The sequence below is a fragment of the Apis florea genome, unplaced genomic scaffold (assembly GCF_048593485.1).
Source record: "Apis florea isolate Af1SG1 unplaced genomic scaffold, ASM4859348v1 contig_2272_pilon, whole genome shotgun sequence".
In the NCBI taxonomy this organism is placed as follows: Eukaryota; Metazoa; Arthropoda; class Insecta; order Hymenoptera; family Apidae; genus Apis; species Apis florea.
Window position 1 is genome coordinate 2050450 of NW_028256549.1, and position 27730 is coordinate 2078179.

A 27730-nucleotide genomic window follows, 5' to 3' on the forward strand; every position below is an offset into this window, starting at 1 on the left:
AATTACATACATGTTATTATTTTTAGTATGTTATAATTTTTATGCATTTTTAATTTTTTATCACTATTATTGAATGGCAACAATGATTTTTACCATTACAAGTCCCTATATAATTTGAAGAAATATTTCGATTGTTATAGTTAACTAACATGTTTCAATGACTAATTTCAAGATGTCAAAGACTATGTGATGATGATTCCGGTAGTAGATTTCGAAGATTACGCGTTATAGTGTCAAAGATTACAACCTAAAATTTAATATTGAAAATTTTTTCGTTCTGCTTGTATGAAATATATAAAATGAATGTCATATCGTGTTGGATATTAGTAATAAGTGCATTGAAATTAGTAACAGCAGAATGGAATACAAAAGATTATATGAAACGAGAACATTCTTTAATCCGACCATATCAAGGTTTGTGAATTTTGAATAATTTTAAGAAAATCATGTTCTATAATATAATGTATAGTATAATATTTGAATGTATATGTATTTGTAATTTTATTCATTACAATATTCAATATAAATAATAATAAGCTTTAGGTTACATTACGTTACAAAAGAAAAAACTAAGAAAAATATAAAAGATAGAACGTAACAAAAAAATAAGATTAAATTTTAATTATATTAATATTATAAATATTAAACATTTTGTATAATTAGGATCTGGAATGTCAATACCTTATTGGGATTTTGCGGGTAGTACAATAGTAACGAATAACTATGTGAGATTAACACCAGATTTACAAAGTAAACAAGGTGCCATATGGAATGCTGTTGTAAGTTTTAAACATTATAATTTAAAACAATCATTAATAATTTAATTTAAAATAAAATCATAACGAATTATATTTATATATTTTTTGTATATATTTTTAAATGCATATTAGATTTTATTTGTCTAAAATCAAGATAACATTTGTTTATTTAGCCATGTCATGCGAGAAATTGGGAACTTCAAGTTCATTTTAAAGTTCATGGAAAAGGAAAAGATTTGTTTGGTGATGGTTTTACAATTTGGTATGCAAGAGAAAGAATGAAATCTGGTCCTGTCTTTGGAAATCAAGATTATTTTCAAGGATTAGCTATAATTTTAGATACATATAGCAATCATAATGGTCCACATAATGTATGTAGATAAAATAATTATAGTTATAGTATTATTATACAATAAAAATATCATAGAAATCACTTTGGACTTTGTAGCATCAACATCCTTATATCTCTGCTATGGTCAATAATGGTTCTTTACATTATGATCATGATCGTGATGGAACACATACACAAATTGCAGGTTGTGAAGCAAACTTTAGAAATCTTGAACATGATACACATATTAGTGTGAGATATGAAAGAGATACATTGACTGGTAAGTATATATAAATATAAAATATTTTTTGGCATGACAAAAATGTTGTCATATAATTGTATACATTAACCTCATATATCATATACATATACCACATAAAAATGTATTTTGACTGTATTGTGCCAATAAATAAGCCTTATAATTCTTCTCTTTTCAACAATAACATTTTTAATGGTAATAATGACTACAATCATAACTTCTGTGGCTTAATGTTAATCATCTTCAAATAATTATAAACATTTATTATATTCATAGTAGTATTTTTGAAGTAGAAAGTTTATAGCTGTGCTTCCTATATGTATATTCTGTCAGTTTATGTGGTGTTCTACAAATTAACATTACAGTAAGGTCTTACCCCGAAGCCTCCTGGCTTACATCATGGACTGCGTCCACTTCAGCAAGTGATATTTTCTTCATCTTTTCATATATTGTTTATCATCTTTTTATTTTATTTTTTTCACATATCATTAAAAAAATTATTAGAATTAAATCATTAAAATCTTTATAATCTATATTTAAAAAGTAATAAATTTGCATGAAATTTTAAAAACTGTGTATAAAAGTATCTGCTTAATATATGTATTATGTATTGTATTATATTATATTAAATGCTAAATTTGTATATAATTTTTATTGTTTTTATTATTTGCAATAAGCATGAAATAAATCAACTTATATATAGAATAAATACAAAATATCATATAAGTGTTTCTGAAAAATAAATTTATTAATATTTATTTTTACTATAGTTTCTACAGACTTTGCAAATAAAGCTGCATGGAAGGAATGTTTTTCTGTAAAAGATATAAAGCTGCCTACAGGATATTATTTTGGAATTTCGGCAACAACAGGAGACTTATCTGATAATCATGATATTCTATCTGTTCGTTTGTTTGAATTAGACCTACCAGATGATGTAAGTATTTTATTTAAAATATATATTAAAATTCTTAAAATTCTTAATTATTAAATCATTATTTAATAAGAAAATAAAACATTTCGATTTTTTATTTATTTCGATTTAGCCGAAAGATCAAGAAGATAGGTCGAATATTTTACCATCAGCTGCATATTTTGATGCGCCTCGAGGTAACAAACAAAATTTGCGAAATATACTTAATAAAATATTCTTATATTCATTATAAATTTTATTTACAGAACATGTAGATGATCCAAAACAATCTGCATTAAGTAGAATAATGTTTTTCCTTTTAATGCTCGTGGCTGCGCTTGCATTAATTGCCTGTGTGGTAATAGGTATTATGTGGTATCAGAAACATCAAGAAAACAGTAGGAAACGTTTTTATTAAATCAAGGTGCGTTACAAACTATTCTACTTTTAAAATTCTCGTTTTTATCGGTTCTTTCTATAAAAAAAAGAAAAAAAAAAAAATAAGATATAATCATAACGTGTTCATAAGACTGTTTCAATAGAATAACAAATACAACATCCATTATCTCCGAGAATGTCATTTTGAGAGATATTTTATGGAAATATATCAGCAAAGAATAAAACGATCATAATAATGTATAAATTATTGCAGCAATCGTAAGACGTGTCGAATTATATCTGCTATTCTAGTTCTAATGTTTGCATAAACAGAGTTCCTTTACCAAAGTTTTCACGTTCTTAATTTGCTGCAATGAATCTTATAGAAATAAGTTGATTTATTCGCGTAAGAGTTAAACCGATATTATGCCTCAAGTGAACTCTACTTTAAAAATATGTTTGCAATTATAATAAATTTATTCTAAAAGACGAAAGTAGAAGAATAAGTTCTTCAAACAAATTTGCAGTTTATCGTTGCCGCGAAATACTACATAAATGATTACAATATTACATACAAATAGAGAAACGAACTCTTTACAAATAATCATGAATTATTTTATAAAAGCGTTCTTTCTCGCTTTGACTTATCTTTACCTCTATTATAGATTTGATATGATTGAAATGACTTTATTAATGTAGATTTTATATTTGTATATAATGAAACTGAACATTATGAATGTAGAATAGTTGTAGAGTGATTTTATGCTATACAACTCGTTTTATACAAAAGATAAAGGGAACCAAACTCTCAAAATAAACAATTGTTAAGAAACGTAATATTATTATTTGTGAAAATAATGTACGTCACTTGTTGCCAAATACAAAATAAATATGTATTAAACCTTGTAAAAATATTTATCTCAAAAAAAAAAAAAAAATGACAAAAATGAAAATAAAAATAAATGTTTCTTATCAAAATATACATTCTACAAGTAAATAAAGCTATTCGAGCAAAGTATTTAATATAACAGTATTTTTGCTCTCCTTAAAATATATTTTATTACAAATAATAATTATTTGAACAGAAAACATCAAGGCACATCTATTTGTCTTTTGTTTCTGCTATAATTATTTACTATTGTCCTGATATGATATATAGAATAACTGTCTTTTTTTTTCTTCTTCTAGACAGTTTAATCATTATATTTTTAAAGTCTAGATACTTAACATCAATTTAACAACAATTTTTAACTCCTACACATTATACATGTATATCTTTACTACTTTTTTAAATACATATAATATTCATATAACATTTACATAAAGTAAAGATATTTTAACAACTAAATTAATTTCAAAGCATCATTAAGTTTCATATGTATATGAATTAATTAAGATATTAAGTTTTAAGAAATTAAATCGTAATAATGAAGGTACATGCATCACAATTGTTGTACATACATGATTCTTAAATGTTAATAGAATTCGATAGATGCGGATGATGTTTCTCGTTAAAAATTTAGAATTACAAAAAGAGTTATAATATTTTACTATTGATTAAAATAAAATCGAAAAAGTTTCTCCTTTTCGATTTTTCGAAAACGGAATAGAAAAATATTAAGCGCATTTATTTCTATTACTGGCAGTAATATTTATGAAAATATATTGATCTTAAAATATACGTGTATAAAATGTTCTCTTTGACATAGATACTTGATGAGTTTTTAATAAAATTCTAATGCCTGAGATGTTGGTAACATCAAAATATATGTTTTTCTTTCATAGATAATAAATAAATATGTATAATTAAAAAATATACTCTTAAAATTTTAATAACATTTAAACAATAGTTTCAAATTTAATCATAAAAGATAACCAAAATATTCTTTTATATTATAAACTAAACTTATATTCATTTGAAAAAAAATACTGAGGTTTAATATACAATATACTCTACAACACTATAACTCTTTCTTTTTGTATTTTTAGTTTTGTCTTTTTTGCTGTGTTTCTTTTTTTTTTTTTTTTTTATAACATCATTCGATCATTATCTCTTAGTAGTTTTTTGAAAGGGAAATTCAGAATACTTTTTGCATTCAAAAGACTTTTGATATTGTACATTTCATAATCGCATATAATACGATTATTTGAACATTACGATAGGATTCAACAAAAAATTCAAAACCGTTTTTATACCTAAATAGAAATCACTTAAAATCGAACTAATCGTTACATGATATTTGTAACGTTTGTAAGATTTTAAATCAATAGAATGACATGCAAGACAGCCAATTTCTTCTAACGCAATATGAGGCTCAGATCCACCGAGTAACGATTCATCTTCTAATCCATTATTTAAGAGTGTACCGGAAAACCAAATTTTATCGCCCGGATATATATTTAAACTAAAATTAGTAAAAGAATGATCCGCAACTAATAAAATTTCCGCATTGTTTCCCCACATGCCACTCTTCATTTTTACTGAAATCTCAAATTCATATTGATTCCAAGAAGGAAAGTAACATTTGTTTCTTCGTTTTTGAATGCTTGCAAAATGCCTACAATTTTCTTGCCTTAATTTGTCATTCGAATTGCAACTATTTAGATATGGTTCACCATACATACAGCTAATTATATTTCTAATACTATCAGGCAGTTTATTAAATATTGCAGCTATATTATTTTTTATCGATTTTAACTTAATATTTGTTACATAACCTTCCCATGAAATTAATATTCCTTCTAAATCAGCACACTGAATTTGCACTTGTGCCTTGGACGATAACTCTTCCCATGCAGGCTGATGACAATGATTTTGATATTGTTCCCATGAAAGTGATGAAACACTTTCATATGAATCTGGTTCTTGCTTAAATTCCATTATCATAGGCCATGATAAAAATATGCCAGCACTGATGCCCATGACTAACTATGAAATTATTATAGCAATTAAAAGTTGTATTTATTGTAATTCTTCAATTAATATATTTACCTGAATAACAGTAATTATCCAATTAAGTTTGGGAGTTCGAGTTTTTCTTAAATACCAAGAGGCAAGAAATGGCATTCCTCCCAATAAAGAAGTTACACCTATTCTCATTGCTAAGTCACTTTCTGATAAATATTTAGCAGCAGCTATGATTGGCAAAATGATAGAGGCTAATCCAGCAAGTGGTAAAAAGAGAACCATACCAACTAATGCAAGAGCACCTCTAATTAGGCCATACCATGTTGCACCTTGAGAACTAAATATCGCTATTTGCCACCAACTTAAAGTAACACAATGAGGTATCAAAGTTTGATAGGTTCCTCGCCAATTATCGCGAGCTGCCATTTTTGCAAATACTGCTGGAATCAGGAGATAAAAAACTGCTCGAAAATTCAAACAAAATTCGATACCATTACCAACAACATATGAAGCAAATGTTGGAACTCTTATATCCAAAAATCTCCAGCCTTGAGCAACTACAATATCTGTTTCATATGGATACTTTGCTAAAACATGAACACCGAAACTGAAGAGAGCTAAAAAGTCTGGAAATTTGGACGAATCTTTCCACATAAAATTTAACAACGTTATTAACGTTAATGCAACCGCTATAATAGTAAATTCTGACTGAGGTGTCCATTGATGAGCAATAATAGGATAGGTCATTAAATTTACAAGTAAAGCAAGAAAAAAATGACCATAAGGTTTAAGATTATTACAGCAAAATTGATATTCTGCTTCATCGGGATTTAGATTTCCACCGGAATAATTGAGAAATAAGCCAGACCAAACGCGAAAATTATTAAATTCACGTTTTCGTTGTAACATTTGAAAAGTAGCAATAACCATAATAATAAAAGATAAATAATATAGAGCCATTGGTATAAAAAGTATGAGGCTTTCTGTACCAAATAATGAATATAATAAAAGAAGTAACAATATATGGGTATTTGATGTAAAAAGAATCTTCTTAATTGACATTCCTCTTTGACCTAATGTTTCTATCAACCAAATATACAAACGTTTCAAGGAAGCAAGTGGATGAATAAGAGGCCTTTGTAACAATGGTATAGTATCTAATGCCATTTGAGAACGATCTATCATACATATAGCATGTGAAACTATTGGGAGCATACCACGAGCATAACTAGCAGCAGCAGAAACAAGAGCTGCTTCTGTAATTTTCTCCCCTTGATGATCCATCCAATCTAAAAAATAATTCTATAAATAAATATCTTGGCATTTATTATATTTATAAGAACTGCATATTATCCTTACCATGGTTATTACTTTCTTTATCTTCATCCTTTTTAGGTGAACAGTCTTCAGGAAGCCCATTTTTAGGAAAATTATCAGTTGAAATATCATTTATATCTTTCTGTGAATTATTGTGTAACACATTATTTGAATAAGAATAATTATAATTAGATGAATTTGATGCTATGTCTTTCATACGTCTTTGTAGTTGCTCTGTTGTAATAAAATCTTCACCATTTGATAGACTACCAATAAACAATATTATAATTAACAAATCATACAAATATAAAAAAAAATTATTATGTTATAATAAAATACCTAGTGAACATTTCTCTTGCTGCTTTTCTGGCTAATTTTTCATCTTGAGTCATATCAAGACAACTTTTAACATCATAATAATTGTGTTGTGTGATACCACGACCAGTGGCTAAACATTTTCTAAGTATATCTGTTGCTTCTAAATTTCCTTGTTCTGAAGCTTTTGTAAGCCAATATACTCCCAATTTTGCATTTTCTTCTTTATCCACATCTAAATCTAAATACATAATTTCACAATAATTTATACTGCATAATTTATACTAGTTTTTAATAATTTTTAACTTTTAATAAAATGCATTAAATATATTAAAATTCATATATTAATTCAAATATAAATAAAAATTTGCATTATTACCACATCTTTCTTCCAATAATTGTTTTGCTAAAACTACTTGAGATTCTGGACAACCATCTTCAGCCAACTGAGACCGTAATCTTCTAAGAGATCCTCTTGGCCCATCTAAAATTATGCAATTGAATCATTATTTTCTAAATTGATAAAAAAAAAATAATTTTATTTCTGATAAAAAGAAATTAATTGCATTTTACCCATTTTTTCTTACTTATAATTCAACTTTTATGTTATTCTACAATCATAAAATTCTAAAATCATATCATTAATAATTTTTTTTTTTTTTTTTTTTTTTTTTCAATTTTTTATCTGTCAAATTTTATTTTAAAGAATAAAATATTTAGATATTTGACATTTTTCTAAAAATTTACTTATATTTAACATCTATTATTTAATATTTATCTTCATTATAAAAATATAGTATTATTTAACTAGATATATGATTAAATTGCATACGAAATGAAAATTGTAATTTCTATGGAAAAATAAAAAATGAAATTGTTGCGTTACCATGCAATGTCCATTGTTTTCTACCAGATCTACCAGACAATGGTACAATACCAGCCATAGCTCCAAAAATTGGAAAAATTGCTACTATGGTACTTTTACTTTTATTATTAGTTTATCGTATTATTAAATTATTCACTATCAAAAACTTATATTATATTATAATATTGAAAATTTCTTAATAAAACGACTGTTAAAATATTAGCATAAAAACATGATTCCATACATCACGCATGCGCAATTACTAAAAAAGGTTAGGTTGTACAAACGTCAAGATACATATTAAAATTAAAATTAATAAATACAAATAAATTCAAATATATTTTTAATTTAATAAGATACTTAATAATTTTTTGTTTATTTTATTTTTAACACATTAAAAAAGATATTATTATACTAGTCTATTATTAATTCTGATTTATATTTCTTTATATTGCATTTGTTTGCAAAATTTTGTAAATTTTATATTAAATTTAATAAAAAATATATATATTATTATTTAATATAATATAATTTATATTAAATTTAATAAAGAATTCTTATGTTGCTTTTTTCATTTTATTGAAAATTTTGAAATTAAGATAATTTTGATATTGGATTTGAAAAATAGGATAAAGGAATTTGATTGCACGGATTTTAAGTAAAAAATATTTAGTTTAGAAAGATATGTTTTATTAATTAATGTTATATGGCACCATTGTACTTATATACAATATATAAAATGTATATTGTAAAATTAATTAAAAGTTTTAATTTAAATATTAAATATATGTATATTATATATATTTTTCTAAATGATTTTCTTAAATAGATTATATAAAAAGAATTTTTTTATACAATATACTAATTTTCTATATTAATTATGATATCTCTTAAGTTAAACATACGCTTTTGCTATCGTGTAGTAATATAAAATATTTTTTTTTATTAACTTCAAATAAAATTTACGATAGATATTACGATATTAAATTACGAAGCAACAGATAATATGGAGCCAGTTTTAATGATTTTGCGATTTTCCTTGTAATTACGATAGAAAATCATTACTAATTCAGCAAAACCACGTTTTTTCTGGCTCCTCGTGTAGTCAGAAATCTGCTCGAATGCCGACTCTGAGAAATTAATAAGAATTACATATATGGAACATATATGGAAAATAACTTTGATAAGCATGAAAATTATCGATTGATACTTACAAATTGCTTGGTCCTGTGTAAGGTGGTGGATTTGGTCGAATATATGGATTGCAACGTTCATTAGAAATTCTGTTAACATATAATTAAAATATAGAACTTGAATTATCAATAACAATAAAAGATTTACGATTGACATATTTCTTATCTAAATTAAAAAAATATGTACCTGGGACTTGGTAGCAAAGAATCATTAGGACTGGAAGGTTGAGCGGAGAGCGATTTTAAGATACCTCTTTCGACAGCATATTGGACCATTTGTATATTATTGCTAACTCCTTCCCCTGTTGAAGTTTCTCTTTTTTTTCTGCAAAATGAATGATCAAGATATTAGTCAACTGAATAACTTATAATATAATTTTTTGAGATCAAATAAACATTTAAGAATCACTTAAAATTATTAGCAAGAATACATTTTATTAAAGATATCAAATATGATCAAGTTAATGTCAAAATCAAGATATACCTGATTTTTTGTTTTTTACCATAGAAAATATTAAATTTAATAATTCATAGAAATATTTTTTAGATTCGGAATTTTTTTCTCGATGCACGCTTGATAAATCAAAATGATACAAAGGGATGATTATACAATGTTAAAAAAAAGGAGCTAGAAAGATGTCATCGATCAGCGAAAATTTATATCGAAATTGACCAAATGGATTTAGTTTAGGTAAACTTTGTATTATCATTATATTCTTCTTTATGAATCACATCAATGATGACGCGCATACGTACTATTCCTGTTTTCGCATAACCCGTATTATCTGTAGCTTAATTACCTTGATCATATATGTAGATCACGAGCTGTGACCCTCTTGTATATCAATATATACGTAATTTAGTTTCACTGTCGATCATTGTTGCAATTATATATAATTTACGTATCGCTGCAAATATACGACATTCAAATCAGATTATTTTGCGCAGATATGCGATTTTACACAAGAGATCTTAGGATAAGCTTCACCTTCTATATACATATTTCTAATATAGTAGCCGAGAATACGATTAAATGCAGTCGAAGCAGATACGTAATATAAAGATAAAATCCTATTGAGGTAAGTCTAATCGTTTAACCACGGTTTAAATGAAAATTACATTAGATTCCGTTTTTTAAGAAAACAAATACATTTATAGACTATATTATCATCGATTACAAAGGGAACGCAATTATTTTTTCAAAGGAACGATGCAGATGATTATAAATGGGAGTCGTTCAACTGTTATAAAGTATCGAGCGATTGTTAATCATTTATAACGAACATTTATAACGAAAACCGATCGCTAACAATACTTTTCGTTTTTGTCGTTGTATGTGTTTACACAATCATTAGAAGCGCGAACATAATACAAGATGCAAGGTAAACACGAACGCAAGCTTAAATCCAGAGGAAAAGTCATAGGTAAAGCAATAAGAAGCACGAATAATCGGTGACGCGATCGTCAAGGTCATTCGTTTATAAATAGATCCGATTTACATTTTATGGCGTTAGATTTCGTCTACTCTTCAAACAGAAACGTTGTCAACGCACTGCTGAGTTGCGCAAGATGAACTTAATTATTACGATCATTTCTTGACGATTTTCTAATCGATGGGAACTGGTTTAACGATTCCGTTACGTCACGAGTAAGCTTGATATCGCATAACAAGCGATTCTTGTTTATTCTCGCCTACACGATATTTATTATAACAGGATAAAACGGAAAAAGCTGTGACTTCTTATCTTTTTACAGAGAATGGAAGAGAAATCTTTTTAAACGCGAGTTTCAATCGATTTTAAATATTTAGGTTGTCCATTTTTATTGATAGCGCATAAGCACATTAATCGTACGCATTCTTCTTAGCTCAAATGATTCCGTGTCTTGAACAAGTAGTTAGTCATGACCAAGAAGCTTGGTGGATTAGTGATGCGCTACATACTTCAATGATAAGTGAACTGTGTATATTAATCGACGTACATCGCACACAGGTCGCGATGTAACCCGGTTTCTATTTATATCCGTTGCTATTACACGTGCATTTCTAAGAGAAAAATCTTTTATTTATTTATATTTAGAAATATCTCATTATTTATTGTGCTATACATATTTTCGCGATTTTCATCCGTCAAAAATGTTTCTTCACTTTCCTCTCTTCGTTTTATCTTTCGTTTCTCAAAAAAAAAATCTTTTCTTCGTTAAATTTCAAATCAAACGATTGACCAATTAAATTTATATCATTGTATCAAGTATGAGAGAGCACTTAATACACAGCGGCGCTCGTGCTTATCGAGCACGCGTAATTCGCCGTAACCGTATTTTCGATCGCAACGTCCAGCACGTTACTACTTGACCAGATATCGTAGCTGTTTATGAATGAAACCAGTTGTAGTAACAGCCCCCTCTATCTGCTCTTAACGCCCCTACCACTTATCCTCGTCGTTCCTCATACTGCTATATGCGTTGGAATTTATTTCTCGAGCACGTGCTTCGTATAGAATGACAAATATTTCTAAGCTGACATTCTTTGATGGCCGTTATTCGCATGTACCGCACATGTTTCGCTTCGATACCGATTTTTATCCCCGAAATAAAGGAATCAAACAATCGAATATTGAGAAAGAAATTCATATTGAACAAACATATACACTTACACTTTTTCGTGATCCAGGCACAACAGAGTACTGAGCAAAGCGGCCAATGCGAAGAACAGGATAACAGACACAAAGATCGTGGTGACAATTTCTTCGAAGTAACTTCTCGTGGGGATATTGGCTCTGCTCGATCTGGCCCATCGCCACTCCGCGTGCTCGGAAATTCCTGAAGCCGGTAAATCCAATACGCTCGGTCCCCGTCTCGCGCTTTCTTGCTGCAGACTCTGTTGCTCCTGCTCGACCTAAAACGCATAATATATCTCGCGAATTTCTGATGCGCCATACGAGCTGTTTCAATCTGTAAACGAAACTTACCAATCTGAACGAACACCAATCCAACGCAAATCTCGCTTCTCTGAAGAGTCTCTCGACACTGGTACGTTTAAAATCTCGAGGACAGGAGCGTAATTTCCACAAAGGTTTTACTTCTTCTTGCAGCTCGTTCAACTCTTGGGAGAATGGCATCGAACTTCCCAGCCTTATAACAACTCTGCCAAAAGGAAAATGCAGGTTTTCATACTCGTAGACTTTTAAAATTTTCGCGGGCAAATTACACCTGTGCACGGCACGCGTGTACGTGTTGCATGGCACGTCTGGCCTAACCTTTAAAGTTGCGTCATGATTTTCCTGTTTGTGCGTTTGCTTCCCGTTATCCGTTATCTCGGTCGAAAGTCAGGGATAATCGTACCCGTCTGCTAAGAAATATAATTTCCATTCGTCTCGACTCGGTCGATGACATCTAGACCATGACGAAGTGCTTTTTAAAATTAATTTTTCTTTTTACGAAACATCTCTTTCGCGTTGGAAATTTTTATGATGATTGAACGAAAAAAAAAAAAAAAAATTATCGTTAAAATCGCTCGTTTAATTAATTAATTATGAAGTTAATTAATTACGCGTCATGAAGTTTTTTTTTTTATATAACGTGTAATTAAAAAATTCAATTTTAATCATCGATTTTAATTATGCCCGATTAATAGACTCCTATCGTGTTTTGAAGAAACGGCGCTACATGTGTTTTTCTTTGCTTCGAAACGCTTTTCTATGTTATATATATATATATATATATATATCGGAAATATGATGCATTCTGATACGATGAATTAATACGATTCCAATGAATTGGAAAATGTATGATCATTGCATATTACAGCTTAATAAAATTAAAAGCTTCCGTTTATGCTATATTCTTAATCTATATTGTATTTTACAAGATAATCGTCTATTATAATTTTACGAGATACGATAAACGATGCAGAAAATATACAAATTTTATCGCATCCGTTTACATATTTCTTGGATATAAAGGATATCAATGAGAAAGTTTCATTTAGATATATTATCGCGTAATGCGGTGGGAGATATACCACTGTTGACGTCTAAAAGTATGATGGTGGAGAGTAAACAGGCTTGCCGGAAGCCATTCAGTTAGTTAAGTTGGACAAGCGCGCTGACAATGTCGCATTTACATATATACGTTACCAAGTTACTTAAATCGTGTCTGCAACTGATATAGTATCAAGCTCAATAAGTGCGACTAATATATCACATTTGTTTTATCACATATATTGATTTTAATTATGTGTGTCAGTGTTTCATTTATGAAAAGGATACATTTTATATTCTTCAATGAACGCGTCATTTTGAAAGATCAACGAATAGAATTATTAGAGAAATTTTATTTAAAAAATTCGATTCATTTTTCTCGATCTTTGAATACGATTCAAATGTAAGGTGTGTACGATGCGAAATTTTGAAGCACCTGGTATTTCATAAAGAGAGTGCCATGAGAATTTAACAATGTATTTGCATTGTTACAAAAGAAGAAAATCTTATGAACCATCGATTAATATGTGATCAGTGATTTCTTTTTCGTGCCGATTTAAAGCAGTGATTCTTAATCGGTGTTTCTTGTCTCGCAAAATTATAAAAACGGCGCATTAAGTTTTATAATTCTTAATAAAAGGTATATTCATGTGTATTTTAGTTGTTAGTTTTATGACCGTCCCGTGAAAAATTTACCGTGAAAAGGTTAAAATCACTGATCCAAAAAGATATTTATATTCTTTTAATATTTGGAAAAAACAGAAATAACACAGTGACAAACGCAATATGTTAGAGCAAACGGTCGAATCAGTCGAATCACTTCAATTGGAAATAAATTTCATGATAAAATGAAAAAAGATGTTGTCATTTATTCGTTGCAATACGTGGAATTCGAAGTTAATGCAAAAAATGAAAAGAATAAAAAAAATGTGATAATAATGTATAAGATTTATATGAATCACTGATGATTATCTATAGCGATGAAATAGTTTTACAAAATCTATGTTTTCCATGTATACATTTATGACGAAAAATCTTGGAAAGGAATCACTCCTAACAAACAAAATTTGTTGCGATTTAAAGCCGGATTACGTAATAACAGCTATTGAAAATGCGAATATTCGATGGGACGGTCTTTGTAATGTTTCCATAGATGACTATCTTTAATGACGCGTGCACTTTTCATAGCGACCAACTGTAGAAATTTTTCATGGGTCGAGTATATATTGTCACCGCGATAACAATCTATGTCTATAACCATATTCGACGACGTAATTGCAAAAGAAATGGCAATTACCCATTTGAAAAAAAATTCGAAGTGGGACGTGCGTCATAATGTTGTTTTCCGTTGATCGGTCGAATAATACGTCAGCGATATCGAAACGCTGAATCCCATTGAATCGTTCGATAATTATCATAATGGCTGACGATAATGGAATTGCGTAACTATATATCACGTCTAAATCTTATTTCTCTCCCTAATCTCATCACATTTGATTTTCAAATCAGACTTACCCTTCGCCTTCACTTGGCTTCAGAGGCAAACGAGCGCCAAGCTCGACTGCAGATGCTAAAAAAGTCACGTATAAATCCACCGCATCTTTCCATAACCTCTTTCTGTAAGTAAAGAGAAAAAAAAAAAGGAAAAGCTTGATCCAACACAATATAGGACATTGGAAATCTTTTTCCTTGAAGTTTATCGACAAACCTAAATATATCGACAAGCTCATCAGTTCTGTTCCGATTGAACATGTCCTCCACGTTTAGATTATCGATTTTTAAATGAACCTCATACTTGGTCAGGTTTTCTTTCTCAAGGACGTTCATGTCGAGAACTTTGTATCTAGTTTCGTAGGTATATTTATTTAGACCTACAATTTCCAGCTAAAAATCACATTTTTTTCGTTAAAATTAATTACTAATTAATTCTAATGTTAGACAAGACAGATCACCTGAAAATATTTTTGATTCTTGGGCGCAACACCGTATAGAAAACCATGATGATCTCTTTTGCTGTACGTATAGTGAATCCATGATGGAAGATCAGGTGCATTTAATAACGAGGGTTGATATGAGAATTGATCAGAACGTGCTGAAAGAAATAAACGAGTCATTCGAGTGACTCGTTAGTCATTGGGAAATATCTATAGGTTAAAGTACTTATTCGTATATACTTTGAATAATTCAATTCCGAGTAATCATATTCATCATCGCTCGCAGAAAGATTGCACCCGTTTCCGAGAAAGATCCACGGAAAACAGTTCGATTCGTAAGCGTTACCGATTAATTAATGATGCGTCGCGTCCCATAGCGCCACGCCACTCGTGATTCTTGTATGACGTCGCGCTAGAAAGTACCGATATACACGTGACAGTGTCAGCTGTGAAACCGCGATATGATATTCGCTATATTTCTTCAAAGCGTGAATCGATTGGTATTCATAAGGCAATGCGAATGACGCGCGAAGGTACGCTTTAACTTTCAACCCGTGAATCAAGATAACGGATGACGACCGAAAATTGTCTATCGTTTGATAGACTCTCATTTCTAGGTTATTTCTGTACGGCCGTTCGTTTCACAACTTCCGCGTGTAACCGCGTATATCGTTTCTGTGATGTCAATGCGATATAAACGCGATGTAAATCTTTCTCGATGTCATTGTTTGTGATCGAATAACATCTTTCCTTCTTACCATCATCGCTCCAGTCGAAAGTCTCTGGTTTGATTGGAATGATGAATACCTCGGTCATTAAGATGCTCTCTGCGTTCGCGAAGGCCACTATCGCCAATAATAACATTACTACGTTTGACGGCATATTCATTGCTGTATCTGAAAAATAATGATAAATGATACCCGTTTATTGTCACCCGATTAATATTTGATTAAATATTCGATTCTACAATTATTGCGAGACTATATTTTTTCGATTTCTCGACCCTAATCTTTTCTGTGATCACGCGCAATCGTGGTCGACATTGATATCATCGATTTCCTCTTGCGACTTTTTTTCTTTTTTTCTTCGTTTCTCTCTATTATAGTTAGGGAATATTCAAAAGTTATAGTGGAATGTGAAGATTTCGATTTGTTGAAAATATCATGCTTGTTCGTTATCGACAATTGGTCGATTCGAGGGACGAATGCTCGCGATGAAAATAGACGCGATAATTTCGTGGTCTGGCAGACGACAAACGAATCGCAGGAACCTCATAAGAGACAGGCACACTACAGCACGGATCAGCTTACAGGAACGTAAACTAGCCACTCGCGGAGGTGATACTTTACCGGATCGAACGACACGTACTGTCAACGGGCAGGTTAAAATGATGCAAGTGCAACATCAAGTCAAAAACTTCGCTACAGTCCGTGCACAATTCATTTTCTCTAACTTTGAATTTTTAATGATAATTACTTTAATTATTATATGATTAGCGATAATTAATTAAACATTCTCTCATCTTTTTCCTTTTTGTTCTTGACACTATTCCTGAGTACGTATGATTAAACGCACGTCGTTGAATTAAAGCAATTCGATTTATGATTTATCGTTGATCATTTGTTACTAATCCATTTTTACAGTGCATTTGAATACAAATCAACTTTAATAAGAAGAAAACAAATTTTAAATAAAAATAAGATGTAAACGTAAACGAAGCATAAGAGCGCGTGCGTTTAGCCCTTCTCATGCGCAGCTGGAACATCGTTTCCGACAATCGTTTTCAGGAGCGTACGAATTATATACCTACCAATCCACATTCATTTTTATAAACGCTTTCATATTTTTTCTATTTTTCTATTCATATTTTTATTAAAAATTAAAATGAATGAAACTTCTTATCATCTTATATAGTTTCAAATTGTACAATAGTGAAAAAATTTATTAAGCAAAATATACTTTTCAAATTGTACCTGTATCATTAAAGTATTATAGATCTCCGACACAAATTTACAGCATCGTGTCCCGCGCACGCGTATCCTTATCTGAACTAAACTTCCGTTTCGGTGATTATCGCAACGCTTTTAGTAATTCTCGATAATTTAGTAGTATACGTCTCAGAGAATAAACAACTGGCCGAGAACGTAACCAAACAATTACAAACTTATCAATCAAGCAAAATTCTGTTCAATCGATTCATAAAGATGATCAGTTTTGATCAATTACTGTTTATGACTTCGTGAAAGCTTTGAATCGCGATAGTTAAGACTAACATTTGATTACAATTAAATGTTACAGATTTTATTCAAAAATTTAATGGTATAAAACAATATTCACGATTTTCTTAATAAATCGAAAATCTGTGAAAAAATTGCTATGTGAAAACGATGTTTAATATATTGTGAAAAAATATCGAAATAAATCGATTAGTTCGCATATAATTTATATTCGCAAGATCGAGAATTATAACGAAATTTAACCAGTTTTTTCAATGGTTTTAAAGAGAAGCGCATAAGTGAGGTGTATATGTCGTAGCAGAGAATGGAGTAGCGTACGTAACGCCGAACGTGAATCACGGAAATGCATGTTGTATCATCAATAGGGCCCGAAGTCTTCACACAGCACGTTTCCGACGTGCACGGCACTGCCTATTGACGTCTGCAGTAGGCGTGGTTTTGCTGTGGCCGATAGAGGGATATATTTACCTCACATACAACTTTTCCCTCTGGTGCGCGAACGAGCCTCGCGTTATTCGATTAATAATGTGTATTTCCAGTGCGAGGTTTGATGCGACCGGTACACGGCGCGAAACCGTGGCCACTCCTCGGCACAGGGGTTGATTCCTCCGGACACGCGGACCTTTCCCGGCCGGGGGTAACTTTTCTTCAAATCTAATTATTCGATTTGAGTGCTCGTGTTAACGGAAAATCGAGTCGTCCGAGTTGGTGCTCGGTCTTGCGACGACACTCTCGACGCAGTGCAGTGTACTTGATTTGTGTCAATCCTTCTGACAGTCTTTTGCATTGATTTTAATATATTTTTTCTACATTGTCGTTGATGTCCTCGTGATCATCGTAAATTCGATATTTATCTTTTCTCTTCAATTATAAGACTGTGCGCTTCTTTCAAAACTTTCCCTTGACACATTGAAGAATGGCGGGTAACAGCGTTCCGGTCTTATTGGTTACTGCAAATGTTGGCAGTATTTTCGAGGAGGTGAGTGTACAGGATTTTTTTATTTTTCCTTTCTTTTTTTTTCTTTTCACCGCTTCACTAGCTCTGAATGATCGATTGATCGCGCCCCGCAATTTACCTTCGAACGTGATACGACTTATTTCTTTCATCTTCTTTCATCATCTTTTCTTTTCTCTTTTTTTTTTCTTTCAGTTTGGAGTCAGCAGCTTTGCGCGCGTCTTTTGTATTGTACTATACCGATAATATGCTACTGATTCTTATTTGTTCTTTACAATCATTCTTCATTCATTATTTTTCTCTTTTGTTTTTCTCATTACGCTGACCGTAAAACGTCATGATCTTGCATATATTAATTGTATTAGTAATGTTAACACGCATAGAATCAACGACAGAATCATTATCAACGATCTTCCGTAATTACATCTTTCTTGTTATTCTCATGATTTTAGATCGAATTAAATTATGCCTTCCATTCGATTGATTGGTACATGAATTAATATACATGCATAACATATACACATTTAATAATATTAACATTGCGTGATTTTGCATTCGCGTGATCAAGATTTAGATTTGATTTTCCACATATAGATCAATAAATTTAATGAAATAGCGATATTTTATGAATATATATATTTTTAAATTTCGTATAATTTTTTTTTTTTAATTTAAATTTTTAATCAAAACAGATAATACATATAACACATATAAAATGCGTGTCCTTTTTACAGCCTAGCGTGATGTTAAAAATTTGGACGGAAGAATTTTTATCTGTAAGTATTATAGATAACATGCGTTGTCATTGCGTAAATATAACGAATATTTACATTCACAAAGAATGCTTTTCAGACTATACTGAGGTTGGATCCAAAATTTATTGCACTGCACTGCCAAGAAGTAGGTGGAAAAAATTATGAGCACAGCACCAGACAAGTGGAAGATTTTGTTAGGTAACTTTTTATATTTTCTTTTTTATTAAAAAAAATCTTTTTTATCTACTGCACACTTACTAATGATTATATCGTATTAAGGGTAAAAAAAATACTCCAGTTAAAATCTTGTTAAGGTAAGCTTCTTGAAAGGCTTCTTTCTGACTAAAGAGCTTTTTAATCAAAGTCACAGTTGCATAACAAAATACATGACAATATTTATTCAAATATCATTGTTTCTTAAGTACATGAAATATTTATGGAACAGCATACAGTATGAGGCATCAACAAGCCTTTTTAAAATTATACTAAGACAAATAGGTTTCTCTGATCATGATATTGAATGTGATTTAACGCATAAGTGGCAGAAAGGGATAAAAATAGATTATCACGCATGGTTCTATGGTTGAATGAACCACTTCAAAAGATGAATTTATCGAATGATATTCATAGGGGAGTAATGTAAAAAAAAAATATGTTTAAAAATATAGTAAATCTTCAAGTTACTGTGTTAGCTTTAACATTTGTATTTTTCTTGTAGAGTTTAATTTCATTTAAGAGATTCTTTGTTGCAGATTATTAATGTCTTCCGAAGAATTAAGGCTGTTTGATAAAATTAGAGTATTCTTAGATGAAGATTATTCATCTGCTGAACATTTTACGGTAAGCAAAAAGCAATTAATTAAAATGATAAAAGATATATATTTCATTATGTATAAAATTACTAATTTTTTTTTTGTAATTATTCATAATACTTATATTTTTCAGGCACTTGGAAATTTTTACTTTGTGCATGAATCTTTGAAAAACGTTTTATTATGGGATTTCCAAGGTATGACATAATGTTTGATTAATATGACTAAATAAATTAAATAAAATAGTTCAAATTATTATTACAATTTTAGAATGTACTTTTATATCCGTAAATGGAAAGGAAGTTCATTCTGGTAACATAGAAGCAGTCACAACCAAAGAAAAAGCTAAGTTTCCTCAGGAATTCTTTCCAGAATGTAAATGGTCTAGAAAAGGATTTCTAAGGACACGATGGAGTATTAGTGGAACAGTTTTTGATCTCATAAATATACATTTATTTCATGATGCCAGTAATTTTATTGCTATGGAAACAGTAAGTAATTAAAATTTATATTATAAGATGTTTTAACAATTGATTTATTTATTTTGATAATTTATTTTCAGTTTCCATCCGTATATAGTAAAACGCGTAGAAGAGCACTCGAGCATACATTAGATAGGTTTCATAATGATAAATATTCAAATGTACCATACTTTTTATTTGGAGACTTTAATTTTAGGACAGATACAGCCGGTGTAATTAAAGTAAGTATGAAATAAAAAATGAAAATAATTATATTCTCATTTAATCAATAAAATTAAAATAATTTATACTTTTTCTTTTATACAGAAACTTACAGAAGATACTCAAGAGAGAAGGTTATCAAACAAAGGAAGCATTTCAAAGCTACAATTTCATAATAAAGACGATGATCTCATATTAACATTAGGAAAAAAAGAATTTTCTCATTATGAGCATCAGAATGTTTTTGTGAAAAATAGTGGACAATGGGTAAGTAATTCGTAACTCGAATTTCTCATTGTATAATGTTACTTATAATACTGCATTGACGATTAGGAAGACCATAATGAAATTACCAATATTTATATAGCTACGTGAATATGATAGAGAGCTGGAAGACTTTGATGGAAGATTATTTGAATTTCCGATTAAATTTATACCCAGTTATCCATTTGAGGAAGATATCAATGAAGGTTCAAATTATATGCAAACAAGAGTACCGGCTTGGTGTGACCGTGTTCTATTGAATCCTACCGCTAAAATGCTAGTCCAAGATGTACGAGATACCGTTAATTTAATTATATCTTTTTTAAATAAATATATTTTTATACGAATAATTTTTTATATAATTATTTTTTTTCAGATATCATCACCTGATGCTGTGGAATATGGAATAATAGGTCCAACAACTTGTATGGGCGATCATAAGGTGAGTCAATCTTTTAATATAAAAGGAAAGACATTAGTTCATTTTATTCTTATTATGCTGGGTTAATATATTTACACACTTCCTAGTTATTATTCTGATGATTCATTCTTTTAATTATTATGGTGCAGCCTGTTTTTCTGGAGTTTCGAATGAATCTCTAAGCACTAAGGTACCTATCTATCAACTGTCTGCTTACTTTCATCTTGGTTTTTCATATAGTATCCTCTATTTCTTCTGGTATTTCATTCCTCTATTTATACAACTAGAGGCTTGTTAATGTAGTTGGTTCAGTATCTTTTTTTAAATTCACTTTTTTAATAATTTACAATTTCATAATTCTACTTGGCTTTTTTTATACTCGTTGCTGTTGAAAACACAAAAAAGTTAAGTATATTTTATTAAAGGTATGCATTTCATTGCTTCTTTAAATACATTTTACTCACAATTAACAAGATTAAAATAAATTATTAATCTAAAAACATTTTAACATTGAAGAATTGTATATAGTATTGAAAAAAAAGTTTGATGTCCATCTTTATAATCAAAGTAAAATATTTTTCAGAATTTTATCAAAACTTTCAGCACCATTTCTATAATACTATATAAAAATTTTCTTATCGTATCGTTTCCCTGAATTAAATTAATGTTAGTTAGACTTTTTATAGAATCCTATCATATGAAGAATGTCCCTCTCCATTTCTTCATAGAGATGCACGATAATACATAAGGATCGTCCATTTTTTCCCGTTTGCAGCCAGTCTATTTGAGGGCTAATCTCATCGTGGACGAAGGTATGATAAACTGCTGCAGCTTGCCGAGTGCACCTGAGTTTTGCTTTCGAGTGCCAAACAATTACGTGGAATTGTTATCCATGTTGCCTGATTACAGTAGTTGCGTTAGCGGACGAGTCAATTACACGGATCGTTCAACTAATCTGTTGCACGCAGCACCCATTAAGCATGATCCTTATACCCCGGATAGTATGGACAGTCCGAGTCCAAATGCTATAATAATACCTTCGAGTGATGCTCCAGACGTAGACATAGATATGAACAATATGTCTACGTCACATTTTGTACAGACGTCGAATATCAGACGCTTGGACAGAGCTGTGTCGCCAGCTCTCTTGAAATCCAAATTAGAATTAATCGTTCGGAGTAAAGGGCAGGAGACGGACATGGATCAAGATACGATCGATATTAAAAAAAGTCCTAGTGATTACTGTTTACATTCGTGGTCCAATTCCGAAGAACAACAATGGACTGCAAGAACGAATAGATGTAATAGCGATGTATCCTGGCAAAGATCCCATCTGTTAACCGAAGCTTGGATTCAAGGTAAAGGACAACAAGGATATCATTCTTTTGGAGATTTCATCAATCGATCGTCCTTAGATTCAATTCCACCAAATGATGAGGGTTTGCCTTCAGATTTAATTATACCAAGAATATCGATTATAAATGCTAGCAATTTTGAATCAAACGAGAGTTCTGTATACTTACATGACGATAAATATAGCAGTTATTCAGATAAGAAACTGAGCACTTATTCAGACGACCGAACAAAGAGCTTGAGTGGTGAAGCGTTTAGTTCAGAAAAGTCGGATGAACTTTGCGACAAAACAGATGACGAGAGCAACAGACTGAATTTGAATACGAAAAAAATAGGAATCAATGAAAACTTATATTTGCAGAATATAAGTGAGCTTATAACAAAACAAGACAAAGATTCTTGTACAATGATAGTTAGTACAAATCTCTTTCAAACGGAAAATAAGTTGAGTAAAATGAACGAAGAAAGAATGTTTGAAGATAGAGAGAAGCGTTTAAATGAAATTATAGATACTTTACAAAATACGGAAGATAATAATAGCAAAAATCAGTATGCATTTGAAAAAAATGATGCATTGGTTGATAATATTAGTATTAAAAATAAAACTATAATTTCGGAGACAACATTAGAAAATGAACAAACTCCTGAAGTATTAAAAGATATTACAGAAACAGAACAAGTAAGTCATCTTGGAATAAATAGAATGAAAGTTAAAAAAATTGTTGTCCCAAAAATAAAGGAAGAAATAAAATTAGAGCAAAATAAATGTAATGAAACAAATGTATGCATAAATGTAAAAGATGTTGATGCAAGAATTAAACAAGCTGAAATATTAAGATTTGATAGCAAAAATGAAATAATAGGTTCACAGCAAGTAACAAGAAGCAATTCTGTACAAAGTCAAAACGATAATACAGAGGATGTTAAATTAAAAGCATATAAATCTGATGCAGAAAATTGCAAGGATAATATCATTAGAAAAGAAAGTAAGTGCCAAAAGTGTTGCTGCGTTGTATCGTGAAAAAAATATTAAATATTCATAAACATGTTCCTTATTTAATCTTCATATTATTATAGTCATCGTTCTTGATTATCTCAATAAGAAATTATCGCATTCAAAAAACGAAAGCGAACAAGTCAGTTTTTATGGCTCGCTCCACAAAAAATAAAAGATAATATATAAGAAGAAAGCGGTACTCTTTTAGTAACTTAAAAATATCCCGCTTACGCTCTACCCAATAGCATTAATTTTCTGTTGTACATGCATGTCGCAAGACGTTTTTATGTTCAAAGTGTCTTTTGCATGTGCATGATACTCTAACGATGTCGTATCATATCAACTGTCTTTTTAGTATATATTTGAACGATAAAGTTATGTATTATATAGTATATTTTCATATTCTAGATGCGCAATTAAATAAACAGTATATCATTGTTACGTAGTGATATATTATATTATATTGTAGAATTTAATGAATCGAAATATTCACATGATTGTGTCAACATACGATTTATTATAAGCAATGTTACCAGTATATGTAATAGAATCATAAAAATCCATAATGATCATGTTATTTTATTTGTTAGTTTATCGAATAAGTTTTTCAGATCTATCGAGTGTTACTTGTTCACTTGAAAAAATTATTACCTCGTAGTTTTCTTAATCTTTTGTTACAATTATGTTTTGTTATACATTTTTAATTTTTGACCTATTGTTATCGCGAAAATTCTATCCGCAATATGCATTTTCACCGAAACCGCGTACAAAAACATGTGCTTTTATGTACATCGCAATCCTTGCCAAATTTACTGTGTCCTATGATAGAATATTAGAAACGTACATTTAGATGCGATGCACGTAGTCCATTATTTGGATTCGACTGCCAAAGTTATTTTCGTTTTAGTTTATATTTATAAGAAGATATTAATATAGTAAATGTTAGTCATATATTGAGAGTTAACGCGTTGTTTCCTTCATGTCATATGTAATTATTTAATGCTTTCTTTCCTAATTTTCTACGTTTCATTACAAGAAATTTCCTTTATGACGGCATTTGTAAGAAAAAGATTGTAAGAAAATAATATCGATAGAAGAGGAAGTTCAATATCTTTACAAAAGATTTGAGCTAATTGCAATTATAAAATAATTTGCATACAAATAAACGTATGTACTTTTTATCTTGCCAAAAAAAAAAATATTCTATATGATGCGAGAAACAATTTTGCAATACTAATGTTGTTCGTTTTCTTTATTAAGATTTCAAAACTACGTACTTACTATTAATAACAGGTAATTTATAATATTTATTTTGTCAAACGAATTTCAGATTTTAAATGTGAATATAATAAAATAATCGTAAATTCGAATTATTCATATACAATCGATTTATCATGAATTTGTCTTTGATCCTATTATGCTTACGATTCATAAAACATTTTATTAGTAATTATTATTTTTTCCCCCGCTTGTAAATATAAATTTATTTTTAATACAATCCAAAGTTTTTACTTTTTTTTATTTACATCCTTTAATTCATGTGTTTATCTTTTAATGTTATTCGCACGTTGCATTACAATGCACTTATAATGCATTTTTTATGTGATAGAGCAGATCGAAGTAAAGTCAAAAGTCAAATATTTGAAATATCGAATTTATAGGAATAACTATTTAACGAATAACTATTTAAAAATGATAAAAATTAGTCTGTTTCAATTCTTATAATTTCCCGCCATTTTTGTTGCCTTATGATATTCTATATATTTAAAACTGATATTCTGAAATAAATTATTAAATTTGAAAAGTTTTAAAGTGGTATTTGAATTTTTTGCGAAATAAATAAAATATATTAATTGCAATTACAAAAATGAATAGAAAAAAATATTGAAATATCTTACCTTTATCTGCTCTGTTGTTATTTTAAAACAATTGGTCAATGATTAATTCTTGACTGCAGACGTGATGAACGAGAAGTCCGAATCTGGTACGATGTCCAATTTGAGCAGTCGTGAAATATTCAACAATATCAATGACAACCATGGCAACAACAATAATAACGGCACGACAACCATTACAAGATATATTCATATTAAACATGCAGATTCATCGGTTAAAATATTCCGAGAAACAACCGTCTGATATCGAATTTATAATTCATATAGATTTTCCTTACAACTATTTCATGTTATGTGGGAAAACGTTTCATGAATTTGTGGTTATGAAATTGCGATGTAACTAATCTTCGGACAGATTTAACCATATCGTTTTTAAAATATATTGATAATCGAATTATATCATTATTTAATTCGAATATTTCGATTATCGATTTTAATATATCGATCGATACTGAAAGAATAATCGTAAATCATTAAGTGAACTCGCGTATAAATGAACTCACGTGGTTCACTAAATTGAATACGAAGTAACGTAATACAATTACAAAACATTTCGCTTACAACGGATGATCGACCGATATCCGTGCATACCGTCAGTATGAACTGTTTTTCGCGCGTATACTATATGAAAGCTTTGGGTAAGTTTACATAAAACTTAAAATACACTATTTATGATCCATTAATTCAAAGTACGTCCTATTGAACTATACGATAGAGATGTTAGCATGGAAAAAAGATGAGACTTTTTCGAGAATTGTTATTGAGATGAAACATATATCACATGTGCAATTATCATATTTCATTTGTTAAATGTCTTGGTGTTCCTACGCTACATTCTTTCGAATAGTTCTTCCCTAAGATCTTGTAATGATATTTGCATTATTAAATGATCACAGAGATTCACTATAGAGAAAACGTTTCCATGGGAGATCGTTTGTTGTGATATTACCGTGGTACCTCATTTTGTTGGAAATCGCGAAAGTTGAAAGAATAGTATTGCGCTACGATTGCTGCCAATATCGGTTCCATTTCACCTTTTGCGATGTGATTCAATTATAATCGATGTGTTATATTTTTGAATTTCGTTGCAAAAAGTTAATGAGAATCATTTGCGAAAGAATGATTACGTATGAGGCAAAAAAATAGAAAACAATCCGTTTCTAATTGAAACCTCGTGTGTAATAATTCTGTTGCAATTCTATAATGTATGCACGTCATTTTCTATTTCTACATTGGTGTCGAGTTCCATTGATGAAAATATTCCTCTTATTGAAAGAAAATGGCTCCTATCATCTAGGCTAATCATTTTTTTTTTTCATTTTTTTTTCTTCTTGCTACACTGTTGGATAACACAATATTTTCAACGCTTAAACAAATTATATGTTCTACTAATCTCTGATACAATTTACTCAAAATACTTGATTTACCATAATATCTTAATCCGATCCAATTGGACTAAATTTGTGGGTACATTCCATTAGCGTAACCACTAGCTAGGGAACTCAAAGCTTATGAAAAATTGTCGAAAGATACTCGAATGTCGTTAATATAGAAGATATAAAGTTTAGACGTGTTAGATATTATATTCGCACGCAACATATCTATATATTTCTCCATTGACATGCATATGATAAATATATATATACTTGTTACAAATCCCTTGCGGAAGTTTGTCGCTATTTAAAAATGTTAATCTTTCCACTGCCCCTGGTTATATCTTTGATGAATTCGTATTTTTCGGTGTTATATGGAAATATATATATAAGAATGTAGTAACACCATACTTTATTGTAAATTATGTTTGTCTCTTTCATTAAATTTTCTATATTTTATTATTTTAATAAAACGAGAAATGAATAATTGTGCTTCTACTCGAATGAAACATGCCAAAAGATTAATCTTTTTTGTTTTCAGTCATTTCTTTCGCTTCGTAGAAAAGCGAAGGATTAGTTATTTTGTAATAAGGTTTATATTATTATATCTCGAAAAAGTCGAGACGTGTACCTACGACTGCTTTTTAAATCCGTTCCATCTTACACACAGTTTCGCATGTGTAACAATAGTGATAAAAGTAAACACGAACAGTTATTGTTAATAATCGTAGAAGTTAATTTGCCCTCTTCAATAATTGTATTCGTGCTTACTTAATGAAAAGTCGTATTGTTGGATGACATACACTCGACTATCATTTTAAACCATATTTTCTT

The 27730-nt window shown here is 29.8% G+C and overlaps 4 protein-coding genes and 2 long non-coding RNA genes across 20 annotated transcripts; 4 read left to right on the forward strand and 2 right to left on the reverse strand.

Annotated features, from left to right (window-relative positions):
* The first annotated feature begins 140 nt into the window (after positions 1 to 140).
* On the forward strand, positions 141 to 7213 carry LOC100864664 (vesicular integral-membrane protein VIP36). Of its 2 annotated transcripts, XM_086902684.1 has the most exons (8): positions 141 to 414; positions 664 to 779; positions 932 to 1129; positions 1207 to 1369; positions 2119 to 2285; positions 2395 to 2458; positions 2528 to 2685; positions 6943 to 7213. In XM_086902684.1, exons 1-7 carry the CDS (start codon positions 300 to 302, stop codon positions 2677 to 2679), a joined length of 975 nt encoding a protein of 324 aa, XP_086758810.1. In that variant the 5' UTR covers positions 141 to 299; the 3' UTR covers positions 2680 to 2685; positions 6943 to 7213. The 2 variants fall into 2 exon arrangements, with proteins under 2 accessions (XP_086758810.1, XP_012339703.1); XM_012484249.3 differs by lacking the exon at positions 6943 to 7213 and having other exon boundaries at positions 2528 to 3617.
* wfs1 (wolframin ER transmembrane glycoprotein wfs1) lies at positions 3461 to 8841 on the reverse strand. Its single transcript, XM_003692118.4, has 6 exons — positions 8066 to 8841; positions 7559 to 7663; positions 7204 to 7420; positions 6907 to 7130; positions 5632 to 6836; positions 3461 to 5568 (listed from the first exon to the last, which is right to left on the reverse strand). The coding sequence occupies exons 1-6, from the start codon at positions 8121 to 8123 to the stop codon at positions 4783 to 4785; spliced, it is 2595 nt and encodes an 864-aa protein (XP_003692166.2). The 5' UTR covers positions 8124 to 8841; the 3' UTR covers positions 3461 to 4782.
* On the reverse strand, positions 8713 to 26036 carry Scgalpha (sarcoglycan alpha). Of its 8 annotated transcripts, none has more exons than XM_031915350.2 (10): positions 25527 to 26036; positions 15910 to 16047; positions 15170 to 15309; positions 14926 to 15101; positions 14733 to 14834; positions 12207 to 12381; positions 11892 to 12133; positions 9425 to 9562; positions 9259 to 9327; positions 8713 to 9174 (listed from the first exon to the last, which is right to left on the reverse strand). In XM_031915350.2, the coding sequence occupies exons 2-10, from the start codon at positions 16037 to 16039 to the stop codon at positions 9150 to 9152; spliced, it is 1197 nt and encodes a 398-aa protein (XP_031771210.1). In that variant the 5' UTR covers positions 16040 to 16047; positions 25527 to 26036; the 3' UTR covers positions 8713 to 9149. The 8 variants fall into 8 exon arrangements, with proteins under 8 accessions (XP_031771210.1, XP_031771211.1, XP_012339615.1 ...); XM_031915351.2 differs by lacking the exon at positions 25527 to 26036 and adding an exon at positions 17857 to 18340; XM_012484161.3 differs by lacking the exon at positions 25527 to 26036 and adding an exon at positions 16520 to 16923.
* On the forward strand, positions 9780 to 10630 carry LOC147658390 (uncharacterized). The gene is made up of 3 exons (XR_015290588.1): positions 9780 to 9928; positions 10186 to 10316; positions 10396 to 10630. It is a non-coding gene; the product is annotated as an uncharacterized LOC147658390 (long non-coding RNA).
* On the forward strand, positions 13501 to 13872 carry LOC147658391 (uncharacterized). The gene is made up of 2 exons (XR_015290589.1): positions 13501 to 13625; positions 13715 to 13872. It is a non-coding gene; the product is annotated as an uncharacterized LOC147658391 (long non-coding RNA).
* On the forward strand, positions 18225 to 25767 carry 5PtaseI (inositol polyphosphate-5-phosphatase A). 7 transcript variants are annotated; one of them, XM_031915344.2, is made up of 13 exons: positions 18225 to 18367; positions 19078 to 19119; positions 19196 to 19296; positions 19851 to 19938; positions 20044 to 20107; positions 20181 to 20401; positions 20473 to 20613; positions 20699 to 20860; positions 20961 to 21146; positions 21234 to 21299; positions 21428 to 21468; positions 22054 to 22090; positions 25586 to 25666. In XM_031915344.2, the coding sequence occupies exons 1-11, from the start codon at positions 18305 to 18307 to the stop codon at positions 21458 to 21460; spliced, it is 1167 nt and encodes a 388-aa protein (XP_031771204.1). In that variant the 5' UTR covers positions 18225 to 18304; the 3' UTR covers positions 21461 to 21468; positions 22054 to 22090; positions 25586 to 25666. The 7 variants fall into 7 exon arrangements, with proteins under 7 accessions (XP_031771204.1, XP_086758796.1, XP_012339697.3 ...); XM_086902670.1 differs by lacking the exon at positions 25586 to 25666 and adding an exon at positions 22188 to 22202; XM_012484243.3 differs by lacking the exon at positions 21428 to 21468 and having other exon boundaries at positions 22054 to 23617; positions 25586 to 25767.
* Positions 26037 to 27730: the final 1694 nt, after the last annotated feature.

What these genes read in the sequence shown, in the direction of transcription:
- wfs1 (XM_003692118.4), bottom strand. Translation starts at nt 8,123, where the DNA reads ATGGCTGGTATTGTACCATTGTCTGGTAGATCTGGTAGAAAACAATGG. An exon ending in GCAAGAGAAATGTTCACTAG is followed by an intron (nt 7,131 to 7,203) that starts GTATTTTATTAT and finishes GTTTATTGGTAG; the next exon opens with TCTATCAAATGGTGAAGATT. An exon ending in TAAAGAAAGTAATAACCATG is followed by an intron (nt 6,837 to 6,906) that starts GTAAGGATAATA and finishes ATTATTTTTTAG; the next exon opens with ATTGGATGGATCATCAAGGG.
- LOC100864664 (XM_086902684.1), top strand. Translation starts at nt 300, where the DNA reads ATGAATGTCATATCGTGTTGGATATTAGTAATAAGTGCATTGAAATTA. An exon ending in TTTAATCCGACCATATCAAG is followed by an intron (nt 415 to 663) that starts GTTTGTGAATTT and finishes TTGTATAATTAG; the next exon opens with GATCTGGAATGTCAATACCT. An exon ending in ATATTTTGATGCGCCTCGAG is followed by an intron (nt 2,459 to 2,527) that starts GTAACAAACAAA and finishes TTTTATTTACAG; the next exon opens with AACATGTAGATGATCCAAAA.
- Scgalpha (XM_012484161.3), bottom strand. Translation starts at nt 16,556, where the DNA reads ATGTTGCACTTGCATCATTTTAACCTGCCCGTTGACA. An exon ending in TTTTAACCTGCCCGTTGACA is followed by an intron (nt 16,048 to 16,519) that starts GTACGTGTCGTT and finishes ATTATTTTTCAG; the next exon opens with ATACAGCAATGAATATGCCG. An exon ending in ATTGGTGTTCGTTCAGATTG is followed by an intron (nt 12,134 to 12,206) that starts GTAAGTTTCGTT and finishes TATGCGTTTTAG; the next exon opens with GTCGAGCAGGAGCAACAGAG.
- 5PtaseI (XM_012484243.3), top strand. Translation starts at nt 18,305, where the DNA reads ATGGCGGGTAACAGCGTTCCGGTCTTATTGGTTACTGCAAATGTTGGC. An exon ending in CTTGTATGGGCGATCATAAG is followed by an intron (nt 21,300 to 22,053) that starts GTGAGTCAATCT and finishes TCCCGTTTGCAG; the next exon opens with CCAGTCTATTTGAGGGCTAA. An exon ending in TAATATCATTAGAAAAGAAA is followed by an intron (nt 23,618 to 25,585) that starts GTAAGTGCCAAA and finishes TCTTGACTGCAG; the next exon opens with ACGTGATGAACGAGAAGTCC.